Below are 25,585 nucleotides of genomic sequence, written 5' to 3' on the forward strand. Positions count from 1 at the left end.
TACAGAACAATGCAGGGGTAGAGGTCCTGAACGAGTTATAGGCTAAGTGAGAAAACCCCTGGCCCCCACCCACACAGGCTACCCATTTCCACAGCTTCCATTGGAGTGAGCCCCTTACGTGATAGTTCTGAAGAATGTACCGACCCTAAAACCTCACCAAGGAGAAGATCATTTGGCACGGAAAAATAAAGGAAGGTTATAATGGTCAGAAGGTCCCCCTGGCTGGGTCCTGTTACGAAGGAAGTAGCTGTGGACTGTGTAATAGTTACCTTTAAGTCAACCCTCACTGCCAGATTGATTTTGAGGCTTTTTAGCAAGCTGTCTCAATTCTCAAACTGTATCTAGGTATTACCTTTTAGGTTACTTTTATAGGCCGGAGGTTATCCTTGCATGACAAAAGAAAGTAAACAAACATCACCAGGGGGCTGTGAGCTCAATCTACAACATAGAGGCAAGGAAGTCATTTGAAGCACTCACTTCTCTGGAAGAGCTGGATTGAATCTCCACCCCTAAGTGTTTGGGGGCTCGGTTTTGTGAACTCATTCATAAATATGGGTGTGAATCTAATGACCCTTTGGCTTAGGTGGAGCAGGATGGGCCTCCAAAGAAGGGTGTTTATTTCCACCTTCCCCTCGCCCCCCCTGGTGTCTCAGTTCTCTGTTTGGAGAGAGGGGGGCCAGGGTGGAAAGGGCTGAGAGTTATGTCTTGGAACATTGCTGTTGTCTATTTCAAACTTAGTAACCCAGACAGGTTCTCAACTTTAAAAAAAAAAAAAAAACAGATAGTGTCCTATTGCAGATGACATGGGCAATCAAGGTTTTCTGCATTGATGGTTTTCCATCATATATTACTATGTGGCCCAGTTTCAGCATGCCATTCATTGGCTGGATGAGGAACCTAACTGGGAACGAGCCCTATTGATGGGCACACATGGCCACCATCAGCTCGGGCCCTCAAGGCGAGGGAAAGGGGCCAACCTGAGAACTTCCCACACTTAATTCACCTGATGGGTGGGATTTGGGAGAGTGCGGTGAGACAGGTTATGAAGCGAGCACCGTATGCCCCTGACCTCGACCTATGGCTGATCCACCCATTTGAATAGATGGCCAGAGTTATGTCAGTTAGCAAATGGCAAGAAGAAGGATGTATTATGTTGTCAAATCTATACTCCAAAGGACACTTTGTTTCCCTTTAGGATGCCATGAATGTGTTTCATTCAGGTCAAGAAATATTCCTTCAGTACGCTAGGATAGCAACAATGGCTCGGCAATTGTGGCCCACATTTCCAGAGACCCCGAGATCACACAGATCCTGGTAACGCTCTTGTCCATGGCAGGGGGTTGTAAGTTTATTACTCATTTATATAGAGCTCTGCACTCTGATAGGCAACTTCGGCCATTACGAATAGAGGAAGCATAGCAAACAGTTCACTGAAGAACCCCTTACCCTGAAGGACTGAACTAAAATACATGAGGGGGGTTGTAAGGTGGCGGTAAGTGCAAAGTTCAAGCAGATACAATATAACATAGTTCATATGACATACTTAACCCCAAAAAGGCTACATTCCATTTACTCCTCCAGAGGACAGGGATAAGCCCTAAGTGTGGGGAAGGAGCGGCAGATTTCTTACACACAGTATGGCACTGCTCTAGCCTGGTCTCCTTTTGGGTCCATGTTATAGCCCAGCTAAAAAGAGTGATGGGCTGGGATATTCCCTGCACATTTGATAAATGTTTATTGGTGCTCCTCCCAGATAACCCAAAAAGAAGGCTTAGTAGATGCTACGCTATACTAGGTTTCATAGTTGCAATGAGGCATATTGCCATACATTGGATGGGTTCACATCCTCCAACGCAAAAAGCCTGGGAGACAGATATTATTGAATGGGCAGGAGCAGAGGAAGCCCACCTGAAGAAGACAAGGAGCGATGAGAAAGCACAAGATGTTCTGATGGCCTAGGCTACAGTGACACAGACCCTGCTAGAGTCATCAGATTCTAATCCCCAGACTGATACTGTGGTGCAAGGGTGAAAGGGGGAGCAATTTGGGGATAGGGAGGCCTCTGACCTTTGGTCCAAACACGTGCACACACCAGAACATGGATAGGCTCACCACGATGGAATGTTTGGTTGCATCTGTGGAAGCTAATGGGAATGGAACGGGAAGGTGGGAGGAAGAGTTTCTGACTTATTGTCAGATGAGTTGAAGATTACAAACACCGGCTAAGTGGTGAATAACAGCCTTCTTTGTGTCTTACTTCTACAAGCACATGTGAACACTGTTCTACAAGATCCAGTCTGTATTTTTTCTTGAAACTATTAATAAAGAAATATTTTTAAGAAAATAGCTTCAATCAGTATGTAGCCCAGCTGTTCCATCTGGGGGAGGAGCATATCCATTTCTAGCATACACCTTTTGGGGAGGCCTTGAATAAATGGCTGATCGCTGATCCTTGGATTTTGCCAAAGATTTTAATGCCCCCGGGAATCCTCCTCTCACTACCATTAATGGTTCCCAAAAGGGTATTGAAATTGGTTACTTTTTAGTGCCACCGGATCTAGTCAAGCTTATACTTGATCAGTATGTTGCGATTTCATGTATTACTGACTACAACCCACTTACTTTAGCATTGTACCTCACACTGATGGGGGAAAGGGGCAGCAGGAGAACCTGGCCCCTTCCTACTCATGAAATAGGGGTGTCTGGATGAAATGGGAAGGGGGAATAGGAACGCATTCTCAGTACATACCTGGGAGAAGGGGATACCAGAAGGCACCTCTAATGCTTTTAGCAATGTATGTTTTGCAGTTGATCAGGGGTTGAGGCAGTCCAAAGTTTCAAAGAATCCCCCATCTATAGGCTGGTTTCGATCATGCCTAGCACAATGGCTCAGAAGAAACTAAAACTGGCTCTTTCTACTAGACTGTCCTCAAAAAGTGATATAGTGAATGTCAGAAGAAGCTACAAATCTACCCTGGAGGCCAGGAAATCTTTCTTGAGGGAAAAAGCTTGGGAGGAGCTGTCAAAGGCTTCCATTTTGAATGACTCAGCACTTTTCTGGAGGGTTGTTAATCAACCATTCTTTTCAGGGTATGAAAAACTCTCCCTAGACACTGTTACTCCAGTGGAGGCATAGGTTGCCCACAACTGGTGTATTCAATCCTGATATTAGAGCACCTACTCAAGAGGGTGAAGAAATATTTTATGGTAACCCAGAGCTGTATTCCAATGTTTCTGACTCTATTGAAGTCAAGGATGTAATATTTGCCCTTAGGTAGAGCGCGGCAGGGAAGTGCCTGATGGTGTCCTCCTACATCTCTTCAAAGACGACAGTGTGCTGTGGTCCCTGATTCTGAAAGATTTTTTTAAAGCTTCCATTAGGGGAGTCTTATACACATGTGGAAGGGAATGGGTAGTGGTCCCCATCTTTAAGAAAGGGTATCACCATGATCCCCGCTGCTACCAACCTACTTCCCTCTTAGACAGCTTCCTTAAGACCACTGGCAGAATTTTAGCAAGCAAACTGGAGGATTGGCTGGAGGAAATTGCATTCTTATCCAGTGTTCAGTACAGGTTTTGACTCAGACTAGGGGTAGTCAAGCAATGCTTGAATCTCCAGTTAATAACTGGCAAGTATGTCAAGGCTAGGAGAGGTTCTCTCCTTTGACAGTTTATAGATCTAATCTCTGGGGAATAATGGCAAGGATGGGAATTGACCCAGCCATAATTGATTTGTTGCAAAGGATGCTCTGAGATTGCTTGATTAGGGTCAGGTTTGGTTTGGAGCGTGAACTCTCCCCTAAAATAAAATCCTCTATGAGAGTCAGACAGGGTGCATGATGGTCCCCTTATTTTTTCTCATTTACATCAATGACCTTGAACCAAGCCTGTGCAAAGCAGGGAAAGATCTCCCCAAAGCTAAGTCAAGGGTCCTGCCCATTTTATTGTACACTGATTATGTGGTTCTCATTACAAGAATAGCCAATGGTTTACAATGTATTTTAACTCCTTTTATAGTTTTATGGGGGGCTTGACATACAAACCAAACTCAGTAAATTTTTCTCTGAGTATTAGTCCGAAACATGTTAAAACTCGAGCATTCCTTCTGGGTGGTTTGGAAATTCAAAAGGCCAAGACCTAATTAATTAGGCATCCCACTTGACCAAAATGTAACTTGGTGTAGTCTATTTTCCAATAGAGTCTTCCAGTCCCACAGAGCCTTGGAGGCGATTTTCACCGTTGCATGCTAGCTAGGACAAACACCAGTGCGGGAGGTGATTAGTGCTTACAAAAGTAAGTGCACTTCTGTAGATTCGTATGGAGCAGGGTTGTGTCTGTACAAGGAGCTTGCCCTCTAGAAAAGGGTGAAAACAAGTGTCTGAGAAGACTAGACTTCTTGCTACTCCAGAAGCCATTCCCTCTTTTATGTGCCACTCCGAGGTGAGTTTTTATCCCCTGGAGGACAGGATTAAGTTTGCTCCTTTGGTACTCTGGGTCAGAATTTGAGGTAAAAAGGGGCTTAACTGTCAAAAGATGTTCTGGAAAATGTTCTGGAAAATCGTCTGTCCCTAGATCATGCTTGAATGATCCCCTGGGGCAATTATGTTAAAAGGCGGTTTAAGGACCTGGGTTTTGCAGGTTTATATTCCAACGCGAGAGATACAAAACCAACTATGACATGAAAGAAGCATTCAGGGAAAGACAGTGTAGCCTCCACCAGGCAAACTTTGACAAGCTAAGTAGCAGTGCCAACTATAATTCTATCAAAACAACTCTGGATTGTGAATTTTATTTGATTTCAATCTTTGATGCAAAAAGCATGTTTTTGCTTACCAGGTTTCATTTTAATCTTCTTTATTTATTAATGGCCTTTCCTAAGGATGTTGATTGGTATAAAACTTTGCCAAACTCCCCTTATGATGATTCTTCAAGAAAAAGCACCATGCACTTTACTCTATTTTGTCATTTATATTCTCAACCCAGAGTTGCTTCCTGACACTAATTTGCTCATCCAAAATTAGATCTCATGGAGAAGCATTGCTATATTTACAAAAAACTGTGTGAGTTGGATCTCTGTGTAGCATTGTTAAACTTTGTTCATTGTGCAATTAGGACTAGAAATCTATACTGTTCTATCAGATGAATGTATCTTTTATATGAACATTTGCGACTATATGAATTGGGATCAGTCAGTTTTTAGGTTGAGCCTAGGCAGCGCGCGCACGTGCATGTTATCTACTTCTGTGGGCCTCCACTATGCCCATCACTTTCATTTGTTCCTTGGCCTTCCTTTCAAAATTCCTTTGGTTTCATTGGTAAATGCTTTACGTTTGCCCCGCCTTTTCGCTGTTTTGTTTCCGCCGTGGAGACTGACTCTTTTACATGGATCATTGCATGATCGGCCATATAGGTTAATGTTGGCGCACTACTTTTTTTTTTTTCTTTTGCCTCTGCTTGTTTGTCAATTTCCTGCTCATGTTCTGCTCCATATATCTGACTGCCACCCCGCGTCCTGCTTTTCATTTGCCCATTGTCCTTGTTGCCTTTGGCCCCTCACTTCCCTCCTCATACTGCCCGTGTTGTAAATTCCCTGTCCCCACCCCCCTTCCCGTTGTTTATCTTGTTTTGGGGGTAATTTGTACTCCTGTGCAAGGAGAGCCTGCTCTGTAACAGCCCTCGAGACCAAATGCACAGAAGTTCTTGTCCCGCATTAATCACAACGTGATGAAGGAGGTGAGCAGTGCTCGGCAGCACACACTGCTCATTGACTCTGTTTTTTTTTTTTAATTATCTTAGTTTAGTTAGAGGGAGTTCTAGCTGGTGTAGGTCGCAGTGGCGTCACTGAAAGAGGTAAGTATAGTTTTCCAGCGTTGGGCTGCATTGTTCTCAAACTGCAATATGGTGACAATTTTTTCACATTTCCACACTTGGCCTCAATCTGGGGTTAGTTTTTCTTTAACTCCACTATGGTGACAGTTTTCACTTTTCCACACTAGTTTCCAGAACAGTCCCTTTTCCATGGGCCCTGCTCCCAGAGTACCTATGGCACTCCAATATGGCAGCCATAGAGGAAACTGACGGAGCTTTTGCAAGCTTTATCACCGCATACAGAAGGTGAGAATCACATTTTGGTGACTATCACTGCTAATCGCTTCTATTTTTCATACTGAGGAATGATTTACTAATCTGAACCCAAGTGGTAATTAACCATTGGTTCCTAGAAGCATCAATGGTGCATTTCAATCACATTTTCTATGTTGTTATTAAAAGCACTGTAGCCAAGTTGCAAGTTGAAGTCCGGGTATCTAAGGTATCTAAGTAATTCACATTTATCTTAGATGGAAATTCAATGATGTCTAACTTTCAGAAATATTATTACACAATAACAGATGCATACCTTTCAAGTTTGAAATAGATTTCGTGCAATACTAGCTCATGTTCGCACAATCACTTTTCATTCACACCTGTTTAAGCCAGTGTGTTTATTTTCCAATCATTTATCATATTGGTGCTATACCAATACACATATGAGCACATTTATTTTATCATTTTCGATACTGCAAGGGTTAAATCGGGACATTTCAGTTTAATGCATCTTGTTCTTATGACTATGATGATTTGTTATCCATCCAAACATGCATACAACACTTTGTACCATCGAGAAACTGACAGATGGCTTTTAAATCCCATTTAGTGATGCTTTGAATACAATTTCATGCTTACTTTTCTCAAATCCATTTGGCTGCATACCACCTGGAATATCCTTAGTGCACACACCAGACTGAAAGTCGTGGTACCATAATAATTGGGAGATTAAACATATTTAACAACGACATAGTTTCTTAAAGGCCAAAAACACACTGATCAAAAAAGCTGGTCTATATAAAAGTTTTATTACATTTCATTTCATGTTGTCGTACCTCGATTTTTCCTCTAGTTGACCACTTTCCAGTGTATTATGATATACCTTGCTTCTTCTGTGAATATGACAGTGACGAACAATTCATATCAGTGCGCATCTCTGTGCCTATTAGTGTCAAAGCTTCTTTGTTAAAGAAATACACTTTTCTGAATTTTGAAGAGTCTTAATTCTATTTTCATTCAATAGCATGCAAGCCCATCCTTGTTTGTCTGTGGCCGTTTATCAGTGGGATATGAAGTAACAGTAGATGTTGCCGGCACCCAGGATAATGTGCTGCATGGCTAGATACTTAGAGGGTCCCAAAGGCGAGACCTAATGGTATGCCAATGCTTGTTTAATCATGTTTTAGTACTGTATTTATGTTGTTTTATGGTGTGTTGTTCTATTCTGTGTTTTTATGGCTTAAGATTAGCCAAATAAAGATCTTTGACTGACTGCATTCTGTGGCCTGACAGCGAAGTGCAATGTATAATTGGTCTACAATGCTGTTTATCTTCCGTCTTAGGTAATTAAAGTTGTTTAGAGTACCATGCATATAGTAAATATGCACTGAAGCCCAACTTCCATATATACTAGTGTAGGCCTGCAAACGTCCCATAAACACCAGCAAATCAACGATGACGAATTCAAAGGTTCAAACGTGCAAAACCATGCATGTTATAACGCTTGTCAAGAATCATTTCCTCCCCACAAAATTGCTAGTTGGGGTGTATAGCGTAGAAGAAATGAACTGGGCTAACCCCTCGATTTAGTGTCATGTTCTAAATATAATAGTTTTTTTTTCTTCTTTGAACTCAAATATTCCACTCCATGTTAGTGTACTGTATGCTATATTACTTTATGACCTAACTTTGACTTTTAACTGTTGGGGTTGTGTGCAGTACAAGTGCATTAACTCACTACTAGTGTACCATTAGTTAGTACTCAGCTGCTGGTTAGTTGGCTTCTGTTCCTTTACTTGTGTATATAGACCACCTCAGCTCGGCGTTATAAATATTTTGACAGAAATTTAGTTTACAGGAAACGTTACACAGTAAGATGCTGAAAAAACTAAAAACAAATTAACGCCGCTGTTAATATTTGGCGATGGTACGGTACAGGAATACTTTCAAATTCATACTCTGTATGGATAAGACACACCAAATAATAGGTGATCTTAAGTTATTAATTCCATTAAATTCCATTAAAATAGATAAATAGCACAGTCTCAAAAATTGACAATACCGTACACACAGTTACATGAGCCAATTTGCATATATGTATCACAACTCCATAGCCACCCTATGTGGGATAGTAAGTGGCATGCTGGTTTCAGCTCACCGTTGCACTATGTGGGTCTTCACAATATATTCTCAACCTGACATTTGCTGGTGCCAGCCTTAGGTGGGGTACAGTGGGGGCAATGTAGCGAGGGTACTTCTTCGCAGACTAAGTACCACTTTGCCCATATTTACCCATAATTTACAGTGTTAGGGATAGGGTTGCCAGATTGCTTCAAAGTAAGCACAACAGTATAGGTCCAGCCCTGGTTTCCATGTAATAAATCTGTGCACTGTACTTTGTTAGCTTTACTAGCAGTTAATAGATCAGCACACCTGATAATAATGACTTGGTGCCCTTCCAACATGGGTTTATGTGGCAACCCTAGTTAGGGAGCATGAGATGGCCTATGCCACAACACTTGGCTTGGCTGTAACCAGCCTCTGGCACCATACTGAAGCCCTCATTGCGGCTTCGGCGGTCTTTTTTAAACAGTGCTGGCGGTATGCTGGCCGTGCTGTGAGGAGTTTTCCGCTGGGTGAGCAGGCGAAAACAGCGTCAACTCACCACAACATTGGCAATGTTGTGGTGCATCTGGTGCAACAGCACCCATTGCACATTTCACTGCCCGTAATTCGGGCAGTGAAAAGTGGGACGGGGCAGTCCATGGGGAGTGCATGGGCAGTGCAGGGGCCCCCAGCCTTTACATGGTGGTCTCACAGACATACAAAGGCTGGTGGAAAAGGAACTCGTAATTCCCAGAGCAGCGCTGCCCTGGCGGATTGCGACTGCCGACACCGCCAGACTGTTGATAGGCGGCAGCCTGGCGGTCGGACTGCGGCCCATCTGCCACAGTCATAATAGGGCGGTCCGACCGCCATCGCAAGTGTGGCGGTCTTGAGGGCCTGAATGTTTTCAGTCTTGATCCACACCCTGAGAGCCATGTCCCCATGGTACATTACTGAAGTGTATTAGTCCATTGAAGTTCAGCACGAGGTCACACTATTTTTACTAGCTGGCAAAAATCCATTGTAAAGGTAGTACTTGTCGAGCACAATAGACCACCTTGTAAAATTCTTTCTTTTACAGTGACAATATTCTTGATGGTCATTACTGCTCCTGGCACAGTATATACAATTGTATTACTGCAGCAGTGACTCTAGTCTCGGCATGAGATAATTTCTAAAATTACACAAACACAACATAAAATATTTCTAATGGGAATATCTAATTTTCTGGAGCTGCAGAGGAGTGTATTCTTGTAATATAAGTACTGCTGGAAATGATGACATTAAATTATTTCCTAAAGTCACTTTCCAATCGGTTTCAGGTTTCGTGGGGTTGGGGAAGGCGCACTGGAAAGAGACTACAGTCACAAAAATATTTTTCGGCAAGTAATGTGCCATACCCTCATGCTTTTTGTCTATGTCTTCTTAGCTTCAAAGACTGAGAGAGCGTGGGACTGCTTTATCACCTTGCCAGCAAAGTAAGCTTTATCCACGTCATGGAGGCACAGTCAACTAGTTGTCTGGATGTGCCAAACTAGTAGGGAGGTTTTTTCTAAACGAGAGCAGCCAACACCAACCAGAAGTCAGAGATCGCCCTAGTCATGTCACACATTTATATGAACCAATCACTAGTGGAGGTTGGGATAGCACATCTATGTCTGAAGTACGAAGGCTCATAGGGTCATATTTAAGAATAATGGCTCTGCACACAGTTCAGCGCCACATTTCTTGTGCCCCTCTGCTCCCCTTAATGCCACCATGTTTGTGCTGTATTTGAGTACAGCACACCATGGCAGTAGTTAGGGGAGTAGCATTAGAATTTTTGATGCTAGTCTGGCGCTTTGGAGGATTAGCGTCAAACATTCTGACGCAAACCATGCAAAGCACATAGAAGCCCATTGTAACCAATTGAAGCCTCCTTTTAACGCCTGCTCTGAGCAGGCCTTAAAAGTGCAGAAAAAAATGGTGCAAGGAAATCTTTTAGATTTCCGTGCGCCTTTTTTTTTGACTCCCTAACGGGGGAGCGGAGGCATAATGTAGCACAAAGGGTTACAAAGTGGTGCAATGCATGCATTGCACCACTTTGTCAACATGGTGCAACGTTTTTGGCCTTCTAATGCCATATTAGTGTTTAAAAAAATGACGCTAATGTGACGTAGGAATTTCGCTAGGGGCTCTTAAATATGCCCCATAGAGTGTACCAATTAGCATTGAGAGCCACGGTACCCCAGGTTTGTCTTTTAAGAAGACCATTTTATGTTGTGAAAGGGGATTAACACCTCTGTATCCATGAATTAAAAGTGAGTCAGTCTGTGGCAATTTGCATTAAAGAGTCCATTGCGATGGAGAATGACAATATCCCTCCGCGTTTAAGCTATTTATAAGTGAAAATGTGCATTAAAATGGAACACTGTGTCCCAGCTACACGCTGGAAATGAAAATGAATCCAGCAATCCTGAGTGAACTTCAACATGGCTCTAGACACAGCAGTCTGTAATACAACCTGTCATTGTACTTTATTGCACAAGTACACATTGTGTAAATCGCCTTTCCAGCAGTATATAAACAGCATGTCATGACACACCACTGAGGAAGCTTGCGTCTTCTAAGGGTTAGATCTTTAGCAGTGTGTATTCGACTGTGTTCCAGTGCAGCTTAAAGGCACATAATGTTGTACACACTTCATGCCAGCAACTGACCATCAGCCCGCAGTGATAACATTGCATTCTGCAGTTGTGTTCAGAGGTGTATTCGAGGAAGAACTCTCAGGTGTAGGCGTCTAGGACATAAAAGTCGGAGCTGTAAGGGTGTGTAGTGGCAAGGTGTGCTGGATGGGTGATAACCAGGAAAGTATATTTTCTACTGTATCTCTTAAGAAAATGAAACAAATACAATGCAGCGCCAGTCGTGCTCGAACGTGAGCAGAGACACTCCAAGCACAAAATTATGTTTGTTCCTAAAGAGTTTTCAGAGCTGCTCCTGATTACAAACACTGACTGGGAATGACTCTTTGCATCTTTTTCTTCGCAGCCGATGACCTTGAAATTTACACGGACACCAGGCCGCAGGGATTCAACGCCAACCGCCGGAGGAGCCGTGCAGTGCTCTACCACCTGTCCGGGCACCTGCAGAAGCAGGACAAAAGCAAGCTCAAGCTAAACAATGTGAGTATGGCCCCTGCTGCTACCCAAACCTCCCGCCTGTGCCAGCGATGAAACATTCCTGTAGCAGCAAGGGAGGCGTCGTTGGGCGCCCGGGGTGTCACGTGAGAGCCGAACAGAGCGTTGCCTCGTGCCTCTCGTTCAGATGTGCTGTGCATTAATGTTTGTCTTACCACACATTACTAAAAGGCCTCTCCACTCTTTATCTCAAATGTGCAATACTATGTCAGAGAGGGTATCCGTGTTTGTGGCAGGCTCGCCTCTGCTGTGTTCTCCCCTAGGATGCGGTGGACCTTCCCTCATACCATCTGGTGTGTTAGAGCATAGACCGCACCAGGACTGTAAGAAGGGGTGGTCAGAGAGGGCATTATTCCCCGGGATCTGTGTTTTTTTTTTAAAGATCCCGCGCTCAATCTATAGCTTTTGAAGTGAGGCTGTCCTGTTTATTCACATCAACTAACATGGGTTAAACCACTAGATGACGCCTCAAACTTACACGTAGGCCCCTCGTGATATTTTTGTAGTGGCCGCAAATACTTGTGACATGCCTTGACAGCACCCAAACCAATCAACAAGACAAATTGCCCTGACCAATCACAGTTAACCTTTCCCGGTGTCATTATAAGAAGCTGTGCATAGAATCGATAATATGGGATGTTGTATTAGCATGGCTTGCAATGCTGATAAGAATGGTAAGGATGCAGAACTGACGTTTCCTCCAGACATGCACACTTTAAAGGTTGGATGAGGAAGAAACAGAAAAGAATCAACAGTAAATCACAGATTCTGCTGAATGTTAAAGACCGTTCTTTTCCTTTTTTTTTTTTTTTTACAAGAAAAATTATTTGTTGATTAAAATGCTACCCACAAGCGAGGGATAGTTCGATGAAAAGCCTAAAAAGTAAGCAGTACAGTTTCAGCGAGCACCACCAAAGCCAATCAGCCTCTTTTTTTACAGTGCTTGTCCGCGGCTGGTGTAGGCGCCGTCAATGCAGCTACCTGGAATTGTAATTTTATATACTTTCAAGTTGGAGATGGTCATTGTGTTGAAACCGGAAGAACATTGACAACTACTTTGGAAAGGTTTAACTATAAGTATTAAAAAAATAATAATAATAATTTTCCAATCCATGACGACCTTCACATTGCAATATTAAGGTTATCTTGGAAGTATACAAAATAACATTTCCAGAGGGCCATCCATGGCTATCGACTTTGCCGATGATTGCGCTGCAATTGTACAATTATTGGCAAAGCCAGCAGTAGAAGGATGGTTGCCTCAGATGTCCACAGAGGAAACATAGGGTGATAGAGGCAGGGGGACAAAGGAGAGACACTGAGCCGCGGCAGTGTTCTCTGTCAGTACAGCAGGAGGGAACAGAGGAAGAGGGGAGAGCAGTCGGGCCGCAGCGCATGGAGGTAGATGTGATGATTGGGCAGGTGGGGCTGGGATGGAGGGAAACAGAGGGACAGATAGAAAGAGGAAGGAGCAGATACTGCACTCTCATTGAGTGCTTCCATCAAGCGCAAAAGCTCAAATCAACAGAAACATGCACAAAGAAAAATAGTTCCCTGACATCATCGAAGAAACCATCAATCCATTGAAAAACATGGTGAATCCTAAATGCACTATGGTTGTAACAATAACATGAATAGGGTGAAAATCAGTTGAATCTGAAGCAGAAAACTGAAGTGGACAAGAAAGCCATCCAGCACAAACAAAACAGAGGGAGCAAGAGGGTTTTTATAGCACTAAACCCAGCACCTCCTCACTAATGAATGCTTTCACCACATAAAGGACTGGCAGGCTTTAAACCTTTCCAGGAGCTACAGTGTGTGCTCCTAGAGACAGAGTTTATGTGACTGCTTCTGTTCCTTTTCATAACACATTGGTCAATTATCCCTGCCATGGTAGAATTAATATTTACTAAGGGAGAGATTCCTCAAAAAAGATATGCCCCCTCGCCAAGACCAGGTGGCATCCTTCATCGTCGGGTTGTACATAAAAAAGCCAATTATTTAAGAGTAATGGACAGACCCAAACCCTGGTCTAATGATATAATAGAGTATAGGCTCTAATGCTGCCTGTACAATACTGACCACAAAAAGATCCCTGGGTCCTTTATGGGGTGCCCAAAAACTGTTTAAAGATACCTCAGATGATAAGTGCAAGAAAGAGCCTTCAAATCTTGTGTTGTTGAAATGTATGTCAAATCTAAGGGAATGCTTCTTATATAGAGCCTAGTAAGGCCTCTCTGGCCATAAAAACACACCTAGGCTTTCTCTGGAGCTACTATCCTGGCGCCCCTGTGGGTGAAGGGTGCCTGGTAAAAAAGGCTTTAATGTTTATTAAATGCCCTAACAATAAGCCTGGGGCTGTGCGTAGGGTGACCTTTGATTCTACTCTGGTTGGTCATCTCATCCTTCCCCTTGTAACGGATGCGGGAGAGGGATCAGAATGTGTTCCTAAACACCAAGCTCCCATGAGGAGCTCCCACAAAAGAGAGCTCTGGCTGATCAAGTTTGTAAGCGTCAGCATCCTTAATCTGAATTACACAGGAGCACAAACATTTACCACACACATTCCCCCCGTTCACACAGGGGGCGCTGCGAGTAAGGGTGTGAGAGATACTACAGCGCTCCTTCAAAACCCGGAAGGAGTTGCAAAGAATAGCCATAAAGAGGCATTTTTCTTTCAGCAGCTCTTACTGTGGTTTTAAAATCAGACTAAAAGATCAGGCAACAACTTCAAATAAACTGCTGCCAATTGTTTGAGCACGGAGCTCTGTTTTTTCTTCCTTCCACCGAGGGTAAAGGGAATGTAAAAGGAGGCTACAGCGAGACAACCTTTTTAGCCCAGATAGACATACAATATTTGTCACACAACGAAATTTGACAAGTATTTTCAAATGTTCCAGAAGCATGTTAAACATGCAACAAAAATATGAAAGTAGGTTTCAATTAAACCAAGACACATACAAGAGTAAATTGGTTTTATTTATAATTTCTTAATTTTTACTATGCCTTAATTTCATTTAAAATTAGCATAGTTTCAAAAACATAATTTTGGTACTACCAGACAAGTCCAATGCTTTATTAAGGCATTATTGGCATACAGAGCCATCTACTTTCGAATATACATATTAGCACATATTTAAAGTGCCATGCAATGTGTGCATTATGAGTGAAATGGTGAAGCCACATGTAGGTGTTCTTATCACATCAGTGATAGGGTAAAACTTCTGCATCTGCTGTTACGAGGTACAAAGGACAGAGGTAGAATACATTGTCCTGCCACACTATGGGCTAGATTTAAGACCCCCTAGCACCTCCTTGGACCACATTAACGTTATTTATTCACGCTAATGAGGCCAAAATTGCTGCACCATATATTTACAAAGTGGTGCAATGCATGTATTACACCACTTTGTAATCCCTTGCACCACATTATGACTGCACCAGGCATAATGTATGCAAGGGGGCATTTCCCCATTTGTAGGACCGCAAAAATGGCGCAGTGGAATCTACAGAATATTTGTCAAAATTTACGATGCTATTGCCACTACCCTGTGCCATGGTGCACTGTATATTGAATACGGCGCACACATGGTGGCGGAAGAGGGAGCTAAGGGGCGCCATAAAAGTGGCGCTGCATTGGGTGCAGCACCACTTTTCTAAATCAGGCCCTATATTTTTTTGTGTAGTTGTGAAATGCTGTTCAAAATACACCAGTAGAACCTCTGCTATCCTGACACTCCTGTTAAATGTGTTCGATCACTTTTGGTACACACGCTCACTTTTGGTACACACGCTCTTTAAGTAGCAGTTTCAATTTTCACAACCCCTATGCCTAACGGAACCCCTATGCCGTTAGTGAGGTGACGCTGATAGCAACACACTCTAAACTAAAAGTTATTCACCACTGGCGTCACGTGCAATACTGAGCTACACAATGATTGCATGAAATATTTAAACAGAAGGGAGATCCACCCTTGTGGTTGAAATTGAAGACCGACTAGGAAGTGGCAGAGATAGATAAATCATAACTGTTCCCATGAATCGCTGAGTTAGAAAGTGAATATAGAATTATTATAGAATTATTATTTCTGAAGTCGATAGGGTGCAAACTGAGGGAAAGAAGAGACATAATATGACCCCAGCATGCCTTTGCAGTCAGCTTATCCATACTATCGAGACCAGTCTCCATTCTACTTGAATCTTCCCGCAGTCCTCGTTAAAGATGCGTTTTTTACCCGGTAAACCTTCTGGTAAATTCTCATTAGCCTCTTGTAACACCCTTAAAGCAAACTGCGGTCTACATTATAGTGCAAATCTATTTTATATCCACATGCACAGGTCTTTGACTGTGTCCTACATGCATTATGTCCTATTCGTCTACTTAATAGTATGTATTTCATTCTACACTTTGAAATAACTGGGAGTAGTCATATATCACTTTTCAAAACTCTATAAATAAATATTAATAGCAATATTGTGCCTACTAGAGAGTATTAAAACACAGTTCCAACACAGTGTGGGGGTCTTTAAGGCACAAAGGTACAAGAAACCTGTTTGTTATAGGTCTTAAACCATCCAGGTTTGCCAGGAAATTATAACATCTGGGAATCCATATAAAAAATGTTTTCGTCTCTCTCCTTAGACTTTTATATGTTTTGCAACTCTGCTAAGGTGCTCCTTTTTAAAGTGACAAAAAACAGTTGGCCAAATATCGCATGATGTCAAGGAACAGCCAAGAAGTGTTTTCAATAAAAATGCAAAACGGGCCTAGGAACTTTTAAGAAGTACATTTAAGGTACTCAGTTAAGCCGCAGGGATGCAGTGCTTTCTTTTGAAAACTGAAAGTCTAATCCTCATTCTAGGCGATGGGAAAGGAAATGGAACAATCTGTTGGGGTGTCCAGCTTTGGTCGACAAGGGCCTGATGCATGGTACATCTTCAAAATATCCACCTGATATAAATGGACATACAATTAACCTAAAAGGTAATTATTTACATAGTTGTTAATCTGAACATCTGCCATGGATCCACCCTTTTGGACCATAGATGGACACCATCGAGTGCTGCCTTTAAATCACATCACCACTGTTTTACCCACAGGAGGTGGGTGATTTACGGGAACATTGGAATAGGTTACGACAGGATGGTGCCATTTAAAAATTCCACGAGGGATTGCCAGAGTGGAAACGCATGTTTTCTTATATCTTTTGTGCATATTCAGAAGAGAGTTAATTGTATAGAAATAGTGACCTGGTCCTACCTGAATGCAAAGCGTAGGCTGTCTGAGCATATCTATAATAATGTAGTGTAAGCGTGATGCCAAAAATATATTGAATAAAGTGACACGAAATAATTAATAGTCAGAGTATCTTCACTTTAATTGATTTATACACCGGCTCAACGGAAATGAACACTTTCACATGTTACTTCTTTGAACGCTGTAACCGTTGAATTATGCATTGATAGTTGTTACAACATTCAAATAATAATAAGTAGTTTTGCACATGGAACGTCATATTATTGTATTTGCCATTTCTAAAGGAAGTACCTAACAACAGCTGCTATTACACAATTTCTTAGTACTGAGTGTATCAACCCCAAACGGATAAAAAGGTCATTTGGCTCTACCATTTGAACTCGAGACCTGCAGCTCATATCCAGGGTCTGAGCACTTGTTTAACTCACTAAGCTGTCATTCTTGGCACTTTGGCACAGCACGTGTTATGGTCCTTCGCTTTGGTCTGCCACAAATGATTGGCCCAGTTCACCTTGCTTTCGGAAAGCTGAATTGAAACTTCTCAGGGCCACCAATATCTGGGAGCCTTCTTCCTATTTCAGGCCACAAAAATCTCAGACTCTTTAGTCGTTCTCTTCATAATGAAATTTCCATTCAGACAACATAGTTTCAAACTCTCAGACTGGGGTCCTCTGGTCTAAAGTGAGGTTATCCAAGCACCCAGTCTGATTCAACAGTATTTCATGCTGGAACAAACCAGTGTGGGGCAGTGGGATAGTGTTCTCCTCTGTTCACTCATGGCAGTGGCCATGACTTATGTTAGAAATGGGGTCTTTGGTTGGCAGTCAGGTTACCCCCTGTCCAAGCAAGGACCCTCATTCGAGTCAGGGTAAAAGAGAATCACCCTCAGCTAACCCCTGCTTACCTCCTTGGTAACTTGGCACGAGCAGTAGGCTTAACTTCAGAGTGCTAGGTGTAAAGTATTTGTACCAACACACACAGTAACTTAATGAAAACACTACAAAATGACACAACACAGGTTTAGAAAAATAGGAAATATTTATCTAAACAAAACAAGACCAAAATGACAAAAATACACAAGTCAAGTTATCAAGCAAAATGAGTCTTAATGTAGTTTTAAACACACACTAACACTGTTACTGCTACTGTACCATGGGTGCATCAAAAATAACCCAGCACGGGCGAGTGTGCGTCAAAAAGGGCTCGCGATGCATCGATTTCACTCATGAGCGAGACCTTGCGTTGTTTCTCCTTTCGTCCAGTGGGGGCGCGTTTTCTTCCCTCCACAGGAGGGCGATGCGTCGATCCAGTCGTCATTCTTAGGTCCGGGTAGGCCTTGCGTTGTTTTTACACGCCCAGCGGTGCTTGCGTTGGAAATCCTGCAGCACGATGATCCGATAACCACGCAGCGCGGGTTGTGATCTCACCAGCCTCCGTCAGCGATGCTGTGCGTCGTTTCTCCAGCTTTTGTGCGCCGATTCTTCGGTCGCGTTACAGGGGAGTGTCGATTTTCAGCCGCGAAGCAGGCGGCGCGGCGATTTTTCAGCCACAGATCGGAGTCGCGTCGATCTTTTCCCCGCACGGCGTTCTGTGCATGGATTTCTTCCTCTTAGGCTGCAGCTTCTCCTTTCAGAGTCCCTGGGACTGGATGGGCACCAATTGGCAGAGTAGGAGTCTCTTCAGAGACTCCAGGTGCTGCCAGAGAGAAGTCTTTACTGTCCCTGAGACTTCAAACAACAGAAGGCCAGCTCTAAATCAAGCCCTTAGAGATCTTCACAAGATGGAAGGCACACAAAGTCCAGTCTTTGCCCTCTTCCTCTGGCAGAAGTAGCAACTGCAGGATAGCTCCACAAAGCACAGTCACAGGCAGGGCAGCTCTTCTTCCTCAGCTCTTCCCCCGACAGAGGTTCCTCTTGGTTTCCAGAAGTGTTCTAAAGTCTGTTGTTTTGGGTGCCCTTCGTATACCCATTTTCTCCTTTGAAGTAGGCCTACTTCAAAATAAAGTCTCTCTTAAGTGTGAAATCCTACCTTGCCCAGGCCAGGCCCCAGACACTCACCAGGGGGTTGGAGACTGCATTGTGTGAGGGCAGGCACAACCCTTTCAGGTGTGAGTGACCACTCCTCCCCTCCCTCCTAGCACAGATGGCTCATCAGGAAATGCAGACTACACCTCAGCTCTCTTTGTGTCACTGTCTAGTGTGAGGTGCAACCAGCCCAACTGTCAAACTGACCCAGACAGGGAATCCACAAACAGGCAGAGTCACAGAAATGGTATAAACTAGAACATGCTCAATTTCTAAAAGTGGCATTTTCAAACACACAATCTTAAAATTAACTTTACTAAAAGATGTATTTTTAAATTGTGAGCTCAGAGAACCCAAACTCCACATGTCCATCCGCTCCCAAAGGGAATCTACACTTTAATCGTATTTAAAGGTAGCCCCCATGTTAACCTATGAGAGGGACAGGCCTTGTAACAGTGAAAAACAAATTTAGCAATATTTCACTGTCGGGACATATAAAACACATTACTATATGTCCTACCTTAACCATACACTGCACGCTGCCAATGGGGCTACCTAGAGGCTACCTTAGGGTGCCTTACATGTAAGAAAAGGGAAGGTTTAGGCCTGGCAAGTGGGTACGCTTGCCAAGTCGAAATTACAGTTAAAACTGCACACACAGACACTGCAGTGGCAGGTCTGAGACATGATTGCAGAGCTACTTATGTGGGTGGCACAACCAGTGCTGCAGGCCCACTAGTAGCATTTGATTTACAGGCCCTGGGCACCTCTAGTGCACTTTACTAGGGACTTACTAATAAATCAAATATGCCAATCATGGATAGCCAATTACATACACATTTTGTAAAGGAGCACTTGCACTTTAGCACTGGTTAGCAGTGGTAAAGTGCCCAGAGTAACAAAAACAGCAAAATCAGAGTCCAGCACACATCAACAACCTGGGAAACAGAGGCAAAAAGTTAAGGGAGACCACGCCAATGATGAAAAGTCTAACAACTTGCAAGCAGCAGAATGGTCTTCTGTAGACTGGGTGGAAAGAATGCCATCCCCAAGCCCATTCTCATTCTTGTGTTCACAAACACTAGATTTAATGCTACAAAATTCATCTTGGGTATATTGAGAAAGGTGACATTTCTAACCAGAGAGTGGGCACCATTGTTAATATGGGATCTCATCATGTTTCCTTAGGCTTCCCAAAGAATGTGCCATGGTTCGAAGACTGAGGCAACAATAGAGAGTACTGGAATTTATATATTTTTCTTCCATGGAAAGATACACCAAACCCCAAGTTTGAGTCCTGGACCCAGTACGTGTGTATATAAAATCAAAATTCTTAAACTTTCTTAGGAAAAATAAATAAAGGAATAACTAAAGTTGAAATACAATAAAAAGGTTTATGTAGTCTTTCCTCTACTTCTACTACAACTTTAATGAAAGGGAACAAAGGAATATGGCACAGGACAACTAGACAGGTAGATGAGAGAAGCAAAGGTAAGAGTGGAAGAAAAGGCATAAAAAAGAGAAGTGGCTACACCTTCCTCTGGGGGAAAGGAAACGGTGAGGAGGAGACATTGGGGTGTTTAATGGCAAAGGAAAGACTTGTAGGAGGCCCTCCACAGGGCTTGGTCGCCCCACTCACTGCTGCCGCTCCTGCCTGCCTTTGCCGCCTCCTGCCTGCAGATTCCTTCGCTCGCTGCTCCTGGGATTTCCCGCCGCTGCCTCCCTGCGGCCCCGCCCCCCTGTGATTCCATTCGCCGGACCGCTCCCGCCACCCAGCTGCTCCTCCCTCCCGGCTCCTTACTTATGACGCCCCCAGAGCGACCGCGCAGCGGACGCGCGCAGCGGGAGCACCGACTGAGCGCCGAAGGTGCGCCAAAGGTAAGCCCGTCTGCGCCCGTCCGCGCCTGGACCGCGCCCAGCGCCAGACCCCCTGGTCCTCGCCCTCGCCAGCACACCCTGCACAGCTACGATGCCAGAACCCTCCACGCACTCAACGCCGGCCGAAACACCGCCTGCTACCGAGCCACCCCGAGACGCACCCACGGACCCTTCACCTGCCTGACCTGCCGCTTCACCAGCCTACGACCCAACACTGCACCTACTAAACCGAGCCCCAGCAACAAACACCTGATGTGCATCCTGCTCAACACCCGCTCCGTTCACAGGCATGCCGTCGAACTCTGGAACCTCCTCGACTCGACAGCACCAGACATCGCCTTCCTGACGGAAACCTGGATGAACGCCTCCTCAGCACCCGACGTCGCCATCGCCGTCCCAGAAGGCTACAAAATCACCAGGAGGGACCGCGTCAACCAGACAGGAGGAGGCATCGCCATCATCCACAAGAACACCATCCGCATCACGACCAACTCCGATGACACCTTCACCTCCGCCGAACACCTCCACTTCCAGATACACACCAACCCCAAGACCACGCTCAGAGGCACCCTCATCTACAGACCACCGGGACCACGCACACAGTTCAGCGAAGACATCACAGACTTCGTCAGCCCCCACGCCATCAATTCCACCGACTACATCCTCCTGGGGGACCTCAACTTCCACCTGGAGGACGACAAGGACCGCAACACCACTGCTCTACTGGCCAACCTGGCCAACCTCGGACTCAAGCAACTGGTAACCACCCCTACCCACCACGCCGGCCACACGCTTGACCCAGTCTTCTCATCCAGCAAATATGTCACCTTCAGCCACTCCACCAATCTCCAGTGGACTGACCACAGCTGCGTCCACTTCAGCTTCAGTAAAACGACGACCCACCACCACCCTCAACAAACCCCCCGCAGGAGCTGGAACAAGATCACCGGCGACCAGCTCACCACCTTCCTCAGCCAGAACCCCCCCACCAGCTCAACGGACCCCAACGAAGCCGCCAACAACCTCACACAGTGGATAACCAACTGCGCAGATGCCCTCGCACCACTGAAGAAGAACCCCCCCAGCAGACGCAGCAGCAAGAAAGCCTCCTGGTTCACCGACGAGCTCATCACCTCCAAGAAGAACTGCCGCTCCCTGGAGAACACCTGGCGCACCAACCAGACCACAGACAACATGACGGCCCTCAAACACGCCACCCGCAAACACCACCAACTGATCCGCGCCACAAAGAAGACAGCCTTCAAGGAACGACTGGACAACAACACCCACAACAGCAAGGAACTCTTCAGCATCGTCAAAGAGCTCTCCAACCCCGACGCCGGAAACAATGACATCACTCCCTCGCAAGACCTCTGCGACTCCCTCGCAGCCTTCTTCCACGACAAGATCGCCAACATTCACAACAGCTTCGGCCCACCAACCACAAACCCCACCACCGAACCGATGCCCCCCACCGCCACCCTCCGCACCTGGACCCCAGTCAGCACCGAAGACACAACACGCACAATGAACACCATCCACTCCGGATCCCCTACGGACCCCTGCCCACACCACATCTTCAACACGGCCGACCACATCATCGCACCCCACCTCCGTGACATCGTCAACGCCTCCTTCAACACCGCCACCTTCCCGGAGTGCTGGAAACACGCCGAGATCAGTGCCCTGCTGAAGAAACCAACTGCAGACCCCTCCGACCTCAAGAACTACCGCCCCATCTCGCTCCTCCCGTTTCCTGCCAAAGTCATCGAGAAGACCGTCAACAGACAGCTAGCTGCCTTCCTCGAGACCAACGGATCCCTCGACCACTCGCAATCCGGCTTCCGAGCCAACCACAGCACGGAGACCGCCCTCATCGCAGCCACAGACGACATCAGATCCCTAATGGACAATGGGGAAACTGCGGCCCTCATCCTCCTGGACCTCTCCGCAGCGCTCGACACTGTCTGCCACCGCACCCTGGTACAGCGCCTGAACAACACCGGCATCCAGGAGAAGGCCCTGGAGTGGATCACCTCATTCCTCGCCGGAAGAACCCAGAGAGTCCGCCTCCCCCCGTTCCGGTCAGCGGCCACCGAAGTCATCTGCGGAGTTCCACAAGGGTCATCGCTCAGCCCCACCCTCTTCAACGTCTATATGAGCCCCCTCGCAACCATCGCACGTCAACACAACCTCAAGATCATCACCTACGCCGACGACACCCAGCTGATCCTCTCCCTCACCAGTGACCCAGACGCTGCCAGAGCCAGCCTACACGAAGGGATGAAAGACGTCGCCGAATGGATGAAGAACAGCCGCCTGAAACTGAACTCAGACAAGACGGAGGTCCTCATCCTGGGATCATCACCATCCGCCTGGGACGACTCCTGGTGGCCCCCCGCCCTGGGAGCCACCCCCAAGCCAACGGACCACGCTCGCAACCTAGGCTTCATCCTGGACTCCTCCCTCTCGATGACCAGACAAGTCAACGCCGTCTCATCTTCATGCTTCAACACCCTGCGCATGCTTCGAAAGATCTTCCGGTGGATCCCCACCGAGACCAGGAAGACGGTCACCCAGGCCCTCGTCACCAGTCGGCTGGACTACGGGAACGCCCTCTACGCCGGCACCGCCGCCAAACTCCAGAAGAAACTCCAACGGATCCAGAACGCCTCAGCACGACTCATCCTGGACATCCCCCGACACAGCCACATCTCCGAACACCTGAGAGACCTGCACTGGCTCCCCGTCAACAAAAGAATCACGTTCCGACTCCTCACCCATGCACACAAGGCCCTCCACGACCTGGGCCCCAAGTTCCTCAACAGCCGCCTGACCTTCCACAAGCCCACCCGCCAGCTCCGCTCCGCCAGCCTCGCTCTCGCCACCGTCCCCCGCATCCGCAGAGCCACCGCCGGAGGAAGATCCTTCTCCTACCTGGCAGCCAAGACATGGAACTCCCTCCCCATCCACCTCCGGACAACGCAAGACCATCTCGCCTTCAGGAAGCAACTCAAGACCTGGCTGTTCGAGCAGTAGCGTTCCCCCCCCCCCCCCCCCAGCGCCTTGAGACCCTCCGGGTGAGCAGTGCGCTATACAAATGCCTTTGATTGATTGATTGATTGAGGTGGGGTGGAAACATCCCAAAACAAAAGAAGCCAAGAAAGGTGGGGTGGTGGGGCGTCTCTGGCCTCAACAAGAGAAGGAAGACCAAGAACAAAAAAGAATAGGGTTATGCAGTTTTCTGACTGGGGTGCTGGATAGGAGCATGAGTTCACTAAAATTATAAGAGTTCTAAAAAAAAATCCTGTTGTTTCTGAACAAGTGATTGCAGGAAAAAAGCATACAGTTTGTTCGGACAAGAGGTAGCTATTTAATGAATTACTATTCAACAAAGGCATCACACCGATTGTACAGCAAGTGACATTTGAAATATATAACATAATATCAATATACATTCAGCAATGATCCAGGTGTGGTTAACAGACCAATATTGAGGATCAGCTCCCCCAGTTGCATGCCCTTAACAAGGGTCGCATTGCAGACAACAAATCTTCTCACAATTTACCTCCCCGCAGGGGCAGGCACCTTGTGCCGATCATTTCTGCTCCCCACCAAGAGCTGTGGCAGATATCTCCATCAACATTCATTTGCACAAGTTCCACCCCTGTCTAGGTGTTGGATGAAATGATGGCATACAAATTAATAAAAACGCACACAAAACCAGGGAACCACATAGCACGTGTGACCTGACCAGCCTCCAAATGAAGCCCCCATCAATGTTCAATCCCAGGCAACCAAGGTATCCAGGATCACCAGCAGGTTAGTCCCCCCTCCAACCCTGTGCCCATATACTCATTAGTCTATTAAGGGGATAAACCAACAAATAATCAAAAACTATCGGGTAGCCACTTCCTTTTCTGTGAATATTTCTGCCACAGGTTGAAGAGGTTACTGGCGAATTTACTATCCCCCTCCACACTTGCACTTCCTTGGAGATCGCTCCCCTGACTGAAAGAATGGCTCACAGCTTCTATCGAAAAGGCAGACCCCATTCTTTGTGAGCAAATTTCAACTTCAGAACTGGGGTGAATCGTGCCTGATGGTGCCCAAGTGTATCTTCTGCACGGAGTGGAGTGATTTAGCCTCATCACTGACTCAGTCACGGCCTTTGGACCACCACCACATGGCCACAGTTCTCTGACCAACTATCCAGCAATGAACCAGAGCCATGTTTTCGAAGGTGATGAGACAATCAACCCTCGCCGGGGCTGACCTTATTGTAGGCTTTAAAATGAATAGAGATTTATAGGCACTCAAGTGCCGGCCGCACTGATGGGATATGTGAAGATTGGTACTTGTGTTTAGTCCTCCTGTGCAGAAAAGCTGTCCTTGCTGCCTCCCTGCAGCATGGCACTAAAAGCCCAGCAATACAATTACTACCTCATGGCCTGACGTAAAGACTATGTTACTACCCAATGGTTGATATCTGATTCAAACCACCTCCAAATCCTTGAGATCAAGCTGGCCAGGAGAAGCGATGGGTCTTTGCATGTCTGGTAGTAAGGGCCTGGAATGAGCTCCTGACTTGTCTCCTGATGACAGACCTGAAGAGCCATTTAGGAAACCACTTAAAACCTGGCTTGTCTTCAGCAACTGAAAGCAGTATCAGCAGTAAGGCTTTGATTCACGGATAGTGCCATGGGCTCTCTATAGGGCGGCTGTTTGCCCTGTATAAATTCAAGTCATTCATTCATCTATGCTGCTATTGATCAAAAAGTTCTCAATAAATGTAAGATGTGACCTTCTAGGTTCTACCCTTCCTCTGACGTAAATAACAAGTACACCATTTGGCAATTTTGCCCTTGCCATGTAACTCTGCCTCTTGCGTCCGGCAAGAGACACTTGCCCATATTTTTGGATGCCAACAGTACGTATTGTAATTTATTTATTTATTTAGTTATTTATTTTTGTTAAGCCTTCATAATCGGATCATTTGATAAACATCCAAGGACTTTCTTTAGAGCATATTACATTAATGACAAAAGCAAGGCACA

General features: G+C 45.5%; 1 protein-coding gene across 1 annotated transcript in view; it reads left to right on the top strand.

The window, feature by feature from the left end:
• Window positions 1-25,585, top strand: part of LOC138285590 (potassium voltage-gated channel subfamily H member 8-like) — a 1,338,351-nt gene that overhangs the window by 779,772 nt on the left and 532,994 nt on the right. The window contains exon 4 of the mRNA XM_069225730.1: window positions 11,221-11,354. Within this exon, the coding sequence (XP_069081831.1) occupies window positions 11,221-11,354 (134 nt within the window). The remainder of the gene's footprint in view (window positions 1-11,220; window positions 11,355-25,585) is intronic.

Source organism: Pleurodeles waltl, chromosome 3_1 (assembly GCF_031143425.1).
Source record: "Pleurodeles waltl isolate 20211129_DDA chromosome 3_1, aPleWal1.hap1.20221129, whole genome shotgun sequence".
Classification (NCBI taxonomy): Eukaryota; Metazoa; Chordata; class Amphibia; order Caudata; family Salamandridae; genus Pleurodeles; species Pleurodeles waltl.